At 36.6% G+C, this 16023-nt stretch overlaps 1 protein-coding gene across 1 annotated transcript in view; it reads left to right on the top strand.

Annotated features, from left to right (window-relative positions):
* Positions 1 to 16023, top strand: part of LOC112577428 (protein broad-minded-like) — a 36482-nt gene that overhangs the window by 14742 nt on the left and 5717 nt on the right. The window contains exons 7-30 of the mRNA XM_025260493.1: positions 1214 to 1225; positions 3835 to 3909; positions 4358 to 4475; positions 4615 to 4652; positions 4814 to 4889; positions 5185 to 5288; positions 5649 to 5710; positions 6528 to 6660; positions 6960 to 7016; positions 7439 to 7541; positions 7910 to 8047; positions 8405 to 8491; positions 8962 to 9104; positions 9544 to 9671; positions 10421 to 10619; positions 10847 to 10935; positions 11905 to 12043; positions 12433 to 12520; positions 12770 to 12888; positions 13270 to 13389; positions 13956 to 14044; positions 14650 to 14760; positions 15359 to 15470; positions 15820 to 15916. Coding sequence (XP_025116278.1) covers positions 1214 to 1225; positions 3835 to 3909; positions 4358 to 4475; positions 4615 to 4652; positions 4814 to 4889; positions 5185 to 5288; positions 5649 to 5710; positions 6528 to 6660; positions 6960 to 7016; positions 7439 to 7541; positions 7910 to 8047; positions 8405 to 8491; positions 8962 to 9104; positions 9544 to 9671; positions 10421 to 10619; positions 10847 to 10935; positions 11905 to 12043; positions 12433 to 12520; positions 12770 to 12888; positions 13270 to 13389; positions 13956 to 14044; positions 14650 to 14760; positions 15359 to 15470; positions 15820 to 15916 — 2437 coding nt within the window. The remainder of the gene's footprint in view (positions 1 to 1213; positions 1226 to 3834; positions 3910 to 4357; positions 4476 to 4614; positions 4653 to 4813; positions 4890 to 5184; positions 5289 to 5648; positions 5711 to 6527; positions 6661 to 6959; positions 7017 to 7438; positions 7542 to 7909; positions 8048 to 8404; positions 8492 to 8961; positions 9105 to 9543; positions 9672 to 10420; positions 10620 to 10846; positions 10936 to 11904; positions 12044 to 12432; positions 12521 to 12769; positions 12889 to 13269; positions 13390 to 13955; positions 14045 to 14649; positions 14761 to 15358; positions 15471 to 15819; positions 15917 to 16023) is intronic.

The raw sequence follows: 16023 nt of genomic DNA, 5'->3' as shown, positions 1-16023 counted from the left end.
GTTTTAAATATCTTTCAAGATGGGATGCGTGAAATGGATGTGTCATGAAAGCTTTCCACAAACAAAGCTATCACTCACACTCTTCATAAAATAATTAGTAGCTCATCAATGTTGCAGAGTTCATGAGACTAATGTTATGTATGAGGAAAGATTGAAAAGCAATGAAAATGGAAGTCAAAGTATCAGTTTCAAAAAGCAAGGAAATGGTGGCAGTTAATTTTTTTTTAACCTATGTCAACAGTGTACATACTTCCTTTTGGGGGCATCAGTCTGCCACTTGTATATAACAGAACCCCTTGGCTGAATTTTATACATTGTAGATTTTAAACAATATTTTATGAAGGGTCATTGTTACACATTGAATTGTTTTAAAGATATAGTCATGTGATCTGTCTTTAGTTACGCTTGGATATCTTGAACAGATTTAAGAGATAGTTAAAATAAGGAAGATGAAAAATTTGAGAATTCAGTTTATTGAGAGTGATTCTGTAAATTGTTTCTAAAAATCAACATTTTCATGAGAAGTAAGTTTTATGAAGAGCACTTAAATTTACTGGATGATCTGCTATGCTGGTTTCAGTTACAATTTCTGTAGTATTTATTTAAAGGAAAATAGAAGTCATTTTAGAGGACTAGTGAGGTGAAACATCTTTTTCTTATGATTGAAAAATTTCTTGCGCAATGAAGCATTCTTCGGAATGGATACCTGCGCATTACAAATCGACTTTATTATTATTATTATTATTATGTAAAGTTTAGTACAAAATACTATTTTTCCAGAACTGGGTGAATGCTCAAATATTACCTGCTCAGAAAGAGGTCAACAATTCAGCCATCTTGATAGTGCATGTGTTTAATTGTATCCTAATCAATTTGAGAGCTGTAAATGTATATTAATTAGATATATTATGACCGCAACTTAGACCTCTTTTGTATGTGGGGATGTTTGTGATATCTAAATAACAAAGAAAAAAGAGGGGTATTTGCCCAGATTTGGGAAAATTGTAGCTTGGACTGAGTTTTACCCAAGAATCAGAAAAAAATGCATCTAACTAGTCCTTTAAGTTTACATTGGTATCGTTGTCCAAATAAGTGTCCAATCATGGAAACTTAGAAAATTGCGCAGTTATGTCTTTTTTATAAAGATAAATTGATAAATCTTGCTCTTTTAATCTAACAACTGGATCTAATGGTTTATCTATTTGATTAACAGGGTTCGGACAGTGTGGGTATTTTATTTATTTACTTCTCTTATTTTTATATATATATTATTTATTGCTAGTATACCAATGGCATGCACAATAACCAGATGTTATTTTCATAAATTTTGCATGCTATATAATATACTGAAGATATTGGCAATTTTTATGGTACAGTTAAAAGAGTTTTCTGGTCTGCTTATCCTTTAGTAAAATCTTATTTTAATAATTTAAGGAATGATCTGTCAGAAATATATGTTACTATACTGTATTATATTGGTTGGATTTGTGAGGATAAAAATGGAGGAAATGTATAGAAATCTGTTACTGGCTGGATACCATGAGAGAATTTTAGAAATTGCAGTAGGATATTTATTATCATCACTTGGGTTCAGTAAGTCATCTGCATTAAGTAGAATATTTAACTTTTTTCCAAGCTGAACTAGGTAACAATTTTTTTAAGGAGTTATCTGAGCTCATTGTTATAAATTGTTTTAAATGGAGAACCTCTAGCCATTCTCAGATTACAGACATACAAACATCGCCATGCACAAAAAAGATATCAAAAAGTCTGACATCAGGAGATTCTCTTACACTGCTAAGGTTACAGCCAACAGCAGAGCTGGGACAATAATTAAATATACCTTGGGATAATGGTGATGTCACGGTTTCAATCACTTTGTGCAAGGAGATGTCTGTAGGTTTGTTTCTCAAAATGAAGAGGAGTTATTCACTTGGGATTTTGCACAACATGGTCTTCTGTTAAGCACAGCTCAGTATTTTTGGAAAAAGCACTGTTTTGCATTCTGGTAGGACTTTATAAAATTAAACTTCAGATTTGGCTTATTATTTTTCCAAACATTTAAGAGTTTTGGTTTGTTGTTAATTTATTATTTACACTTGCAAATCTTTTATTTGTTTATATTTTCATAAGAAGTATTTTTATGCACTTATGCAACTTTAGAAAATATTATAAAACAAGGTTTCTAAAAGGACATTGTGAAATACAGTCATACTTATAAAAATGAGACTAGTAGTGACAAATGAAGCTAGGAGTAAAAAAACATGCAAATTTGGCTCACTGATCTGATTAAAGGTAGGCTTTGAAAGTCCTATCTGAGAATATAAACCTTAGGTTTCTTATCTACTCATCATATCTTCGTCAACCACACACCATCTAATGATGTTGATAATGACAACGATGATGAGAAGTTTGTCATTATTATTTCTGATACTTCTTTTCTGCACTGGTTACTGTATGTAGAGCTTGTACAACACCATTATTGCCCTCATTTAGATCATTTCACACAGACACCGTTATTGCCCTCATATAGATCACTTCACCAGCACCAATATTTCCCTTCCAGAGATCACCAACAGCAATAATATTGCCCTCATAGATCATGTTACTGCCACCAATATTACCCTCATATAGATCACTTCACAGTCATCACAGACACCAATAGTACCTTGTATAGATCACTTCACCAACACCAATATTTCCCTTCTAGAGATCAACAACACCAATATTGCCCTCATAGATCATTTCACTGACACCAATACTACCCTTGTATAGATCATTTCACTGACACCAAATGTGACCCTCGTATAGATCACTTCAACTATTGGTACTAAGCTTTGGTACCCTTCCCTTTTCACAGAACAATATAGATGTTCAAGATGTTTTTATTCCTACTCTATCTCAGCTTATTCTGTAGTCTGACATTATGCTCAGAGTTCTCCAATGGTACACGAATGGCACATAGCTATGTAAAAATGAACCAGTAGAATGTTTCATGATATGTAGTTGTTTATTGCTTTGTTTTAAAGTTTAATGTGGGGATGTATTGGTCAGCATTTGATGCTAGGGTTGATGCTAACACATGACAGGTGTATGCATGCTAAAAATATTTTTTTCTAATGGTTATTAAAGATGTTTGTGTCTGGTCTTCATATTGTCATTTACCAACCCTTTCTTGCCTATTTTTCTTGTTTCAATTAGACTTCCTAAACATAATTGTAGAATTCCTGCTACCTGGACAATACAATAGCATTAATTGGTTTTGGTGCATATCTCTTGCTTGCTTTGCTTCCTCATAACACTGTAATGCTTTATTTCATTATCTTCTTTTCATTTATTAAAACGAACACCATTAACTCTCTCTAAAATAATTGTACGTATTGATATAGACTAATCTGTCAGAAGGCATCTTTAGAAAGGTGGCAGAACTAGACATGTTAATGCTTATCTGTTAGGCTTACATGTATTGCCTGAAGAACTAGAGCTAAAGAATGAGATAAAGAATATATTTTCCTTACAATTTGATTCCACAAATACTTCAAAGATTGATGATAATATTTTATGTAGTTTGTTAGCTGAGTCTTTCTGTATTGACAGTAATCATGAGCAGTGATTAAGTTACAGAAATGTGTAATGTAGTATGTGTTATGTAATATGAATATGGAAGGAAAATGATGATTGGAATAGTCTCATAATTCTTTCTTGGTAGCTGTGTCAGTTCTATTAGTTGCTGAGGGTAAACCGCTTTGTTAATACTAAATGGTGTTTTAATATTTTATCGTCAGTCATTATATTTCTTCTGAGCATTTAGAATTTTCTGTTTTTTTGTTTTAGGGAAGTGTGATGATGCTCGATACCAGCACTCTCAAGGCCATCACAGACAACCTTGCCCATGACAAAAGTCTCTTGGTAACCACATTTACATGCATGTCAGAGTCATGCTTGGCAGCAGTGTTATCATAATATAAACTTTGGAATTGATTTAGCAGGTCTATGAACAAACATCATGTTCTATACTTTTTAATGTTGCAGCAGTTACAGTGCAGGACTTACCTGGATAGCAGGATGCTGGATGTTTGCTCATCATTTCTATTCCATTTCCATTTTCATTCACTTTGAATACAAAAATGTTTTTACAACTATAGTATTGTTTTGAAATTTATAATTATTGCTTGTATTTTTCTGTGTCAACTATAATTTAAACAAGTGACAGTTTTGTGTACACATTTACATAAAAAGATTTCTTTATTTTTGTGTGTGTGTGTGTGTGTATTAGTTATATGAATTAATTTTTCTTCTTTATTGTTCATGTTAAATCTTTTGTTGTTTCTGTTTTTTTAATACTTAAACCAAACAGGTTAAGAAGGAAGCCATGCAAAAACTAAATAGAAGCATCTCTGGTGATGTCTTCAACAATGACCACTGGTCACAGTTGCAAACAAATCTTACAGAACTTATGGCAGACCCAGATGAGAGCTAACGGTATTCTTAAATAATAATAAGATACAATGTCACAAAATACTGAAAATTAAAACAATAAAATAAGTTTGCAGATTTTAATTTTATGACCTACTTTCTTAAAAGTGACTTCTTCCATAAAAATGTGAACACAAGTCTCTAAGAAAATGGACAACTTGTACAGCACATTTATGGCATTTTAAAAATATATACACACACAGTGTTTGCACAATAGACAACCATTTTAGTTGTAGAAATGATGATTGCATGTTATTTTAAGCAGTGTTGCTATAGTGTTGAGGTCTTCACTTTTTTAAAAATTAGCATTTCAATTTCTCTTTACATATAATTTCAGAATCTAAGTTTGAAGTTTTTGGCAAAGTCTTACTCTTGTACTTCTCATCATACTTCAGAGGTCTATGCTGCACACGGTGAGTGCACTTTCAGTTTTTCAGGCTTGAGTAAAAGAACAAGGTGTGTGTGTGTGGGGGGCTATAAAGGTATATAAGCAAATAAAAGCAGAGGCAGCATCAGCAAAATTATTAGCAAGGAGCTAATTTTTATGATCGCACAATTGCCAGACCATAAATGCAAAAGAACTCAGCTTTGATTGCTGAAGCTACTGAAGTCTAGCATTAACATCAAAAGACCTGTTGATTGTAGAGCACAGAGTGCTGTGATCTTATTGGATGCAACATGTAAATATAAGAAATATACTATTTCCAGCGGAGTACTTGAAAAGACAGTTCTTGGGAGACAATCCAAGTGTTCCCATGGTGAAGAATGGTCTGGACTGTGCTGAAGCCCACAATCATAAGTTGATAAAGGCTGTGAGTGTCAGCATTTGTTACTCAGATTTTCATGATGTAGAAATTGCTGAAGTCTTTTAGCAGCACCAGTTCAATCATTTGAATCTTCAGACATTTGGCAGTGCAGTCTTTCAGTCTTCACTTCTTATTAAGACTCAAATCTTAAATGCATTTTTGATTTTGTGGGTTTTGTAAATGTGAAGGTTCAGGGGATGTGGCAGCAGAAATTGTTTTGGTTTGTTTATATATGTGAAACCATAGCAGGAATATTGGTTTGGTTGTGTAGGTGAATAGGCATTGGAGCTAGGGGTGCAGATTCCAACTAGCTGTGAACAGACTTTATGGGCATTAGTGGTTAACCTTCCTACATCTTTGTTTCAGTTTTATTTGATGAACCAATTTCAGCAAGAAACCCCTAACTACTGGGTCAGGTACCCAACACAGTGAGTCATTTATGTGATATACTTAAAACCTACATTTTCTTCTTAATGCTGAAGGCAAATTAAAATTGCACAAAGATGCTTATGGCATATAGGAAGAAATTAAACCAACTGCCAAAACAGCAGGACAGTAAAAAGGGAAGGAGGCAGATTGAGAAAAGGAAAGATGGGTTGGTTGGTTTGACAGTTGACAAGTTAGCTTATAAAGAGCTGAATGTTCAGCCACCAGTGTAAGACAGCTGCAGATGTAAAAGGTGGATCATTGTTATTGGGAGCTGCATTCTGGAATGTTCTGACCCCCTAGACTCTTTTTTATTGGTGTCCTTTCAGCTGAAGAAGGGAGACAAAAGAGGTAACTGCAAGACAGATTTATTGCTGCAATTCTTTAAGTATCTTTTTGATGTTTTAATATGCATGGCCATAAGCACACCACTTTTAAAGAGACAGCAGCCGAAAATGTAGAAAAAATCCCACCTGAATTAATTTTCAGACACTTTTGAAATCTCTGAGACAGGTTAGTTGGCTGGTTGATGGTGTTTATGTAGTCAGCAAGTAAGGCTATGCTATGACGACCTCATCCAGAGACAAATTAGGTGTGCCTGACTGAGATGAAATCAGAATACATGATCTTTGCTGTCTTGGTGGCCAACACAATATGGCTGTACAATAGGAGCTACATTGTGGGTGGTTCGACTTTATCAGGATGGAAAGTAGAACACTAGTAAGATCAGATTATTGATATCATTGACTGACTTCGCTGCTCAACTGCGTTCAAATCTTCAGTGGTAGATTTCCCACAGGAAGTATGTCTGTGTTGTAGGTACATGGAAAAGATTATTGACAGCACTCTCAGTCTATTATCTTCTGCATATGATCGAAGACCTGGCTGTCTCACACCCATCCACTACATTGCGGTCATTGATCCAAAAGCAAGATGGGTGATCAAGTGGATGGTACTATTTCATTAAGTTTTAATTAATTCCTGTTTATATGAAATTGCCTTAGCATTTAAACTTTTTATGCACAGTATGCACTATTTTGTAAACAATTGAAGTGTTTTACTATAAAAAAAAAAAAATTAAGAAAGCGTTTTCTGTTAAAGATGTAAGCGCATGCATGCATGTGGATGATTTCTTTGTAGCATTCATATTTTGCTTATATTGAACGCATTCAAATAAAAATGTTGATTGCATTTTCATTGATAGAAGACCAATATTTCAGGATGGAAATCCATCTTGTGATTATTTTTCAGCATGGGTTTTACAGCCGGAGTGAGCTGTTCAAAGGGCTTAAGAACTATCACACTATTGTAAGTAATTCCATAATGTGGAAAGGAGAATAATTTTGGTAGAAATAAAATGTGTGTTCATTTGTAAAAAAAAAAATTCTTCTTTTAAATATTACGAGAAATAATAAAGTGTTTAAACTAGTTGAATGCATTAGTTGATTAATGTTTTAGGAAAAAAATAAGAATATTTACATTTGGAAGCAAAAAAATAATTGCACTTCAGTGGCATTAATATAACAAAGGGTTCTGCTATTTCTATTTGATAAAAGCTTTATTATAACCGAAAAGAACAACACTAAATCAACTCTTAGGATTCCAAAAAGCAAAAGCATAAAATTTGCACATTTAATGCTCAAGCAATATTCTGACCAATCTTATCAAGGTGGTAGATTCTTTTGTAAATGGAGAAGTCTTTTTAGTTATGAATTTCTTTTTTCTCTGAGATTGAGGATGCCCTTGTTCATTGCCTGGATTTCTCAGCTTCTTACAAAATGCAGCCTGACCTCATCAGCGATATCACCAGTGCCCTGAGTAATGTCTCTCTGGGTGAGTTTGTTTCATTGTTGTTTTGACTCCATGCTTTGTCTGCTTTTAAAACATTCGTAGTAAGTTTGTGCTCATGTGCTATTAGAGTTTAAAATACGACAGAAACACAAAGCATATTAAACTTACAGATTGCATTTGTATTGAAAACACTCTGGTTTACAAATGAGTAGCATATTGCCATTGTTTATCCAGAAAGCAAATTGTGAAGAAGCAGAGTGCTGTTTCCATAAGATTGAACTGTCACCTAATGGTAAAATAATCATTGTCCTCATCCATCATTCCCTAATTATGTACAAATTAGATCTAGAGTCATGGTGAAGGAAAAGTCTTTTCATCCGGTAACTTGTGGTAGTCGCTTTCTGTTGCAGCAGGAGAACGCAGGTTGTTCTTCACTGGTGATGAACTTCAGTATGCGTACTTCATTCACTCACTCTTTTTCCTATCTAGTCTTCTCTTCTTTTCAAAAGGGCGAGAATTTTTTCCTATCAAAATTCCAGGCAAGCATGGTAAGTTCAGCAATTCAAAAGACCACAAGACAGTATGTATCTTAGGCGACATGGAGTATATCTTAGACAATGTGGTGTATGACTTTTCTTTTGATAGCTACAGTTATTATTATTGTCTGTATGTGTTTATTTTTTAATTTTTTTTGTAAGCACTGTGAATCTGCCTTTGATGGTAGGGTAAAGCGCTATGTACACATATAAACTTTATTATTATTATTTTTTTGGAAAAAACGTGGAGAGAATGGTAGCATTTTATATGCTTGGATGAGTCAGCTTTGTCTTTTTTCAAGCACAGTCATAATAAGTCAGCTGTGTTTTCGCTATGTACATCTACAATAAATCATATGTCTTTTTCAGGCACAGTCACAAGAAGTCAGCTGCTGAAGGCCTTGGTGCTGCTGATTGTGGATCCTGATGTCCCAGCACTTCATCGACCCTCAGCTAGTGAGTAGTAGCAGTCAGTATATTAAATAGTTTTCCATAGAAAGTAAAATGCCCTTAAAATCATCGTTATTTTTAAGTGTTTGCATGCTTTGGATGATGGTAGTTCTAAACCAGCTGCAACTATTTATAAACATGGCATGTCTGAAATAGCCCTTTGGCCCAATGAGCTACAAGTGCTGTTGGGCATGACTTTCAGGCCAGCTTGTAGGCAGGCCAGATTCTAAAAATGCAGCTGGATTGTAAACACGCATCTGTGAGCTTAAGATTTTCATTCATGGCTTGCTTCTTAGTTTATAAGAATCTATATTTCTTCTAAATCATGCAGAATGCAGACTTTTGTGTAATCTTTTGTTTCTGAAGGCAATGCTGTGATGGATGCATACACATGCATGCACGCACACACAAACATATACATAGGCTTGGAAATGGGAAAGGTCTAGCTAGTCTGTTGACTTTGCTCTTTATGACAGGTACTTATGAGGTGGCCAGTCTTGTAACTGAGGTTTTGAAGGAATTACTGAGCAATGAGCAAGCCTGCAAGACATGCCTTTTTCAGGAAGACATTGTGTCCATTCTTCTTTCACCGTTGGCACAACTGTTAGATGAGACCTCTGTAAGTGGGAGAGTGCGTGAGAGAGAGCACGTGTCTGTGTTCATGCGATGTATATGCGTATACTGCTGCTTGTATGCACACATTCTTTGTAAATTAAGAATCATATTTGCCTTATTGTTTTTGTGCATATTTGCACCTTCACAAGTTTGGGGATGGTTGTAGGGAGAGACAGAGGAAGAGAGACAATGTGCTGGAGATGAGTGGATGTGTGTGTTGATTTTATATGCGTTACCATTTTTATGTTAAAAAAGGAAGAATCATCCATCATAAGGGGTAACATTTTTAACAACTTATTCAGGACATCAGGTTGCGCATATTGATTATTAATGCTGGTCTTTACATTGGAAACCCTTTTTGATCAAGTTGTCTTCTGTATCATGACATATGTAAATTTGAAGATAGTGAGCAAAAGTCATCTTTCATTATTTTGTTCATGTAGGGTGGAGTCCTTCCTAGCGAGAACTTGTTACTTCATGTAGCAGATATCTTGTGTGTGCTGGCATCCAGCACAAGAGGTCGTCGCTATCTCATGCATGGAGAAAGTCTGGATCTTTTTTCCCGTACAGAGTGAGTGTGAAAGTAAAATATACAGTCTTGTGGTATGACCACGAACTAATATCCCTGGACTGCTGGCAGACAATTTTTTCCAGTTACTTTACCTTCTGTCCAAAGCCAGAGTATGGGCTCAGTGTTCTGCGGATGAAGCAATGGACCAAATGCAGTAGCTTTTTACAGGGTTCCTCCTAAGTTTTCTGGAGAATTTTCCTTCTCTGGAATGTGGATGGCCATGGAATTTTCCTGAACCCCATCCATGCCCTTCCCAGCATTGCAGTCCTGACTTCCTGGCCACTGGGCCTTTGATGCCTCTCAATGTAGTTTACCAGGGTGTACCTGTTGCCACATGTTGACAGCTTTTTGGAGGTACAGGTGAAACTGAGTATCAGACAAGGACCCTAGATGGCTAGGCTGCCCTAGAGTAGATAACATGACATGCCCTACCTACCATAAGTGCTTACCTCACCTGGCACCCCACTGAACCCCATTTGCAATTACAAAAGTGTACAGTGCATTTGGTCCATAGCTGCCTCTGAGGTAGCTTTGTCTCTAGTCCATGTCTATTTTTTTGTGCTAAAATTCACCAAGTCACTTTTTTGTATTCTTTTTGCTGATGAGTATTTTTATTATAAATTTCAGGTTTATATCCTTGGCAGTTGAAATGGACAGATTTTACATTATTATTTAGCATGATTTTTTAATAATGGGTTTTAAAATCTTAACTATTAGTATTCCCATCAGTTTGTTATGTGTTTCTGCAGAACATCTGCAGCTCACTTGATTGTAGAATTTACTAAAAAAGCTCTGCTGAAGAATCTGCCCCATGTCAGTGAACCACCGTCACCTACGGTAATTGGAGCATACCTGTATGTCTGTCGCCAATTGTATAACACCTGTGAAGGGCTGTTCATTCTCTACAAATATGATCTCCACACATGTCTGGCTCAGGCGTGGAGGGAGGTAATATCTTAATGAGGGCTAAAACGTATTTAAAAAAAATATTTTTCGTAGGCAGTATTTTTTTCTAGCAAAAGTTTTTTGTTCATGATTTTGTTTTATTTTGTAGAGCTTTGGATAAATGTCTTTTATTATTATCCATGCTTACTTTTAGAAGTGATTCACATCCATATTATAAAGATGCCAAAGTAAAGTTAAACACAAAAATATTACTTGAATCTGAATTTCAGACCTTACAGGATGCAGAGCGAACTTCCACACCCACCCCCTCTGACACCTGCATTGATGATAATTTAAAGTCTGTGAAAGAGTACAGCATGTGAGTTGAGATCCTAAAATCAATCTTGCTTAAAGGTCTATTGTTCAGTTATATCCCAGTGTACTGGAAGTTTTAACAGCAAAGATGTGATTAGTTTTTAATCTCCTCTTCTATAAAATCCTGCAGGTCTGCAGAGTTTGATCACCAGTGTCAATAAAGTGACACTCTGTCATTTTACATGGAAAATGTGGTTTTTTTTTGGATGTAAGAAAAATTTAACTGTTTACAATTTGGAATGTATTCCTTAGTAGGTCTCTGCTATTACCTGACAGAATGTAAGAGTTTAAAATAATTAAATTCTAATTATTTATCCTGTATGTTTGACAGCAAACTAAGAAATGAGAACAGTAATTGACTGCAAGTATGGTAGCGTGAGGCTGACCAACATGCATTCACACAAAAAAATACAAACACACACACATATGCCAGCATACATGCAGCACAATGGGGCAGGTGACTGATGTCTGAAAGGAGGGATGAAGGGACTGCCAACCCTCCCTTGGGCCTCCTGACCCTGTGTCTCCTGGTTGTTTCAACCTCATGATCAGTGACCCTGTGACCTGGGTTTCACAGGGAGATGGAGATAGGTGGAAGGGAAATGGTGGCAACAGGGGATATTCTAAAATATTTGGGGTAGCAATAAGAGGATGAAGCAGGAAGGGAGAAGGGATGTAGAGAGAATTGTCGAGGTGGGAGCATCTTCCCACCATGGAGTTGAGAGATGGATTAGATTGCTTGTAAACGTTTCACCTTTTGCCAGCAACATCAACCAGCATATGAGTATAGCCTGTTGTACCCATGACAGTGTTAACTGTGTTTATTATTGTGGTAAGACTGGAAAAGCAACCCCCATCCCCTCTGTTACACAAGCATACACAATTTTTGGGAACCCTGATGTTTCAGCTACTTAGACTTTTTTTTATATAACATGATAGACTTTTATTGCATGCTATTATGACTTGGTTCTAGGTTGTTCTGGGAGGATGTTCTGCGAGACAACTTGCTGAACTTTGCAAGCACTGCCAAAGGTATCCTGTTGTTGCAGCAGACTGGTACTATGAATGAGTGTGTCTCGTATATGTATCAGCGATACGAGAAGAAGCTCCAGGTAAATGATCGGTCTTGCTTTGTTCGCGACATGAAAGTGTCAGGGTCATCTTGATTTGTTCACAAGATAGTGTTGGGATCTTGCTTTATTCATGACCTGATAGTGTTGGGGTCTTGCTTTCTTCATGAGTCAGGGTATTTGCAGCACTGTACCGTCTAATAGTAATAGGCGAGGATAAGATTAATATTTCTTTGGATTGTATGGAATGTCATGTAGTGACTGTGTGACTAGCTGCAAATGTTTTTTATTGGTCTGTTATCATGTAGACTAAAAATTATAATTCTAGTTTCAAACAATGATAAACTTATTAACGTATTATGTATTGCTATATAGTGTTGCACAGTATTAAGTTTAAAAAAAAACATGTTTTAATATGTATTGTTTTGTAGGTAAGCAAGTGTGAAAAATTTGGCTATGGCTGCATGGTAACACAAGTAGCTGCCACAGCACCTGGCATGGTGGCCCTTCAGAACACAGGTAATGTCAGGGCAACAATACAAGTAGAACCAGCAAGCTTTTACAGTAAAAAAGGTAAAATAGCCTAAAGATTTCATGTAAGCAGTATGCCATTCCTTGCACTTTAGTTTTATTTGTAATAAAAAGTCAGAAGCTTTTGTTTTAAATTCTGTCATCATGAAGGATACTGGTTTTAAAGGAAAAATTACAAATGGTGTCACTAAATGAACACTCATTAGCCATTGTTTGCTGCATGGCTTGTTCTTGCAGGCTATATTGCTGCCTTACTGAAGGAGCTGTGGTCTTCACTTGAGTGTGGACCAGAGGATGCTGTAATTTTTATGCCACCTGCATGGCCCGTAGAACATGTTGACAGGAATTCTCAGAAGGTGAAAGCATATGAAGCTTGAAGCATATAATTGATGATTTTTCCAGTAAATGTTTTACCAGGGCACTCGATAGTGTAGTGATTAAAACATTTCCTTGTCACCACTGCAGTGAGTGGTTTAGGGTTCAGATCTCGTCTCAGGATACTTTCTGAATGTGACACCTGTTTGCAGGATGGGTGTTGGGGGTTTCCCCATAGTGCGAAATTACCTCAGAGTTGATGCACTTTCCTACTAAATAAACGAACCAACAAAATAATGTTTTATATCGTTAGGGATCCTTTTATTATTTTAAGATATATTTTTTATAAATGAAAGACTTTTTTTCAGTACTAAACATATCAGAAAAGTGCACATAACTGGCTACGCATGATCTTTGTGCAGCACTTTACACGTCTTATGAACATTCTGTCAGGATTTCCAGCAGTGTACGAAGTGTTGAAAGGGCAGTTGTTGCCTACCAGAAGCCAGTACACTTTCCGTGATATCCCAGACACCATTGCAGTGAGTTTGAAAATAATTGGGTTAACATCTTAAATATATTCAAGGAAGAAAATAACAATAAAAATGTGCATTTTAAGTACATAATCATGCTTGTCTAGGAACATGAACAGGAGGGGGTGGGAGGGAGAACAGGACTGTTTGGGAGTAGTGTTTATGGAAAAGATGCTGTTTTGAATGCACATTTAAAAGAATAGATAAGTTGCTGATGTAAAAGGAGAGTCTAACCATAGCTAAAAAGCTACGTGATAGGAGTAGACAGTGTATGCTGGTCAGGTGAAGAGCAAAGGGTTCTGGTTGGGATGAAGATTGTAGGTGTATGTTGGTGCATGTACTTAGATGTACTAAGTGTGAAAGTCGATGATAGTTTTCTCATGATTTACTTGGGTATTTCTAGTGAGAGTATGGTGTGGTAGGTTAAGGTATGGGGGAAGATGTCTATAAATTGAGGGAGTGGGGGAAGAGAGAGAGAGAGAGAGAGCAGCACTACAGTGCACCATTACTTTTAGCATGTTAAAAGCTGTTTTACTGATACAACTTTTAATGTAAAGCTGTTCTTCTTTCTGAAGGGTTTGCTGGACCGACTTGCCATCATTGACTCTCCTGAAAAAGTCCATTCTCTTTTTAACTTTGAGCAGTCACACTGCTTTGGTTTAAGGTAGGTAAAGTAAAGGTCAGTCCCTAACCTTTTTCAGGTCTTTTGGGGAGTAAGGTGTTAGAGACCCCACTTTTCTCGGAACCATCTTTATGCAAGGGTGGTACCCATCTCTCCCTTGCTGCCTTAGCTTCCCTAACCCTCTCTGGAGTCAGGTACCCATTCCTGACAGCTGGGTTGACTGGGGGAAGTCTGTTGTGCCACACAGGTGTCACATGGCACCCCTCTCAGTTCAGACACCAGTACTGTAACCATTTTGCTGTCCACTTCCCCTGGATTAAGGTGTATTTTGTTTAATTTGATCTCTATATTAAAATAAAACCACATGTGATGATGGACCATGTTATGATTTTAAAACTGAATTATGACCATTGGAGTGACTTGCACAGTCTTTTTAATGGGATTTGTTTTCCTTCTGGTTTGTGCTCAGCTAAGTCATGGGATATGGGTGTGTAGATGTTTAACTTCTGTTGATCTGTCAGGTTGTAGATGGTAGCTGGGCATGCTGATCACTGCCTACTGGAAAAAATTAAGTTGAATTACAATAGCTGGCTGGTCAGGCAAGGAAGAAGAAGATACATTAACAGAGAGTGATCTTGTGTTTGCAGGCTGCTCAGTGTGATGGTCTCCTGTCTTGACACATACCTCCTTCTACAGTCACAGTACAAGTTTGAGAAGGTCTTGCTGGACGCTCAGGCAGCTAACAAACCTGAAGACAGGTATGCTGTCTATTTTTGGAATGAGGAATAGTTAGGGGACAGAGAGAGTGTGTGGGTGTATACACTGAAATGGCTATGTACTTTTGATTGCTTGCATACTCAGATATGAGCATTTTCCTGTGGTGCTAGTGGTAAAGAGTACAATAGCTTAGTTAATGAAGGGGCAATGAATGCAAGTGGTTATAGATTGTGGAAGGCAGAGCCCAACCCTCATTTTCTGCCTTCTTGTAAATCATTACCTATGTATGCTGAACAGGCTGCTTTTTTATAAATCATGACCTATGTCTACTGAATAGCCTTTGGATGGGCAGGGGTAGATATCTAAATATGGGCCCAATCAGGCCTTAAACTAACGATTTGCTGCTCCGTAGTCAAATGAACTGACCACCAAACTTCAGAGCCTTATAAATGGAAATTTTCCTGTCCATAGCATGGAAAAAAGCCCATCTAAATTTTGAGGTGCATGCCCAACACTAAAAGACATAGTACAAAGAAGTTAGAAATAGCTAAGTGATGAAAAAATGTTAGCAACTGTCATACTGTTGTGACCATCATGCCTGCTAATATTAAGTTTGTTGTTTGATGTGTCATGAATAAGGGATGAGATCATCATAGACATGCTATCTGTTGAGAGAAACTATATTCTGGTCAAGTGTCACCTGCTTGGTGGACCATCTGAACGAATTATACCTCCTCGCACACTTGTAGAGGTAAATATTTATTGTTGTATGTATCATGTTGAGTCGGTTGATTTAAAGGCTATAGCCTTTCATCACAACTAACTTACAAGGGTCTGGCTGTGAGGAAGATGTAGACTTGGAAGTTTAAGATAGGGAGGCATAGCTCACTAAAGTTTTAAATAATAAGCAGTGAATGGTCAACACAGAAGATTGTCTAAAGTGCCCCAGATTCATAGATGAGGTGTGTCGCTGTTATAAAGATGATTCCTGAGTATAACAAATGCATGTATATTATATAGATATATATATATACACTTGGAGAGAGAGTGAGAATGTTTCAAAGTTTTATTTGGATTTCTTTGTTGCTGTCACCATCTAGGGCAAAGATTCTATATATCCTTATCCTCTCTTCTCCTCACTCCCTTTGCCTCGCCAGTACATTCCAAATTTGACAGGCAGGGCTACTAACAAGCAAGGTAAAGGGCACGTGTATTGAATGTAGTGAATGTAGATCAATGGTTAACACCCACTGTTAGCTGTTCATACAAGTCTCTTGCTACTTGGCATATTGTCTTTAAAACAC

The sequence above is a fragment of the Pomacea canaliculata genome, linkage group LG12 (genome assembly GCF_003073045.1).
Source record: "Pomacea canaliculata isolate SZHN2017 linkage group LG12, ASM307304v1, whole genome shotgun sequence".
In the NCBI taxonomy this organism is placed as follows: domain Eukaryota; kingdom Metazoa; phylum Mollusca; class Gastropoda; order Architaenioglossa; family Ampullariidae; genus Pomacea; species Pomacea canaliculata.
Note: the sequence above shows the minus strand (reverse complement) of the source record. Positions and strands in the feature narration are given on the sequence as shown.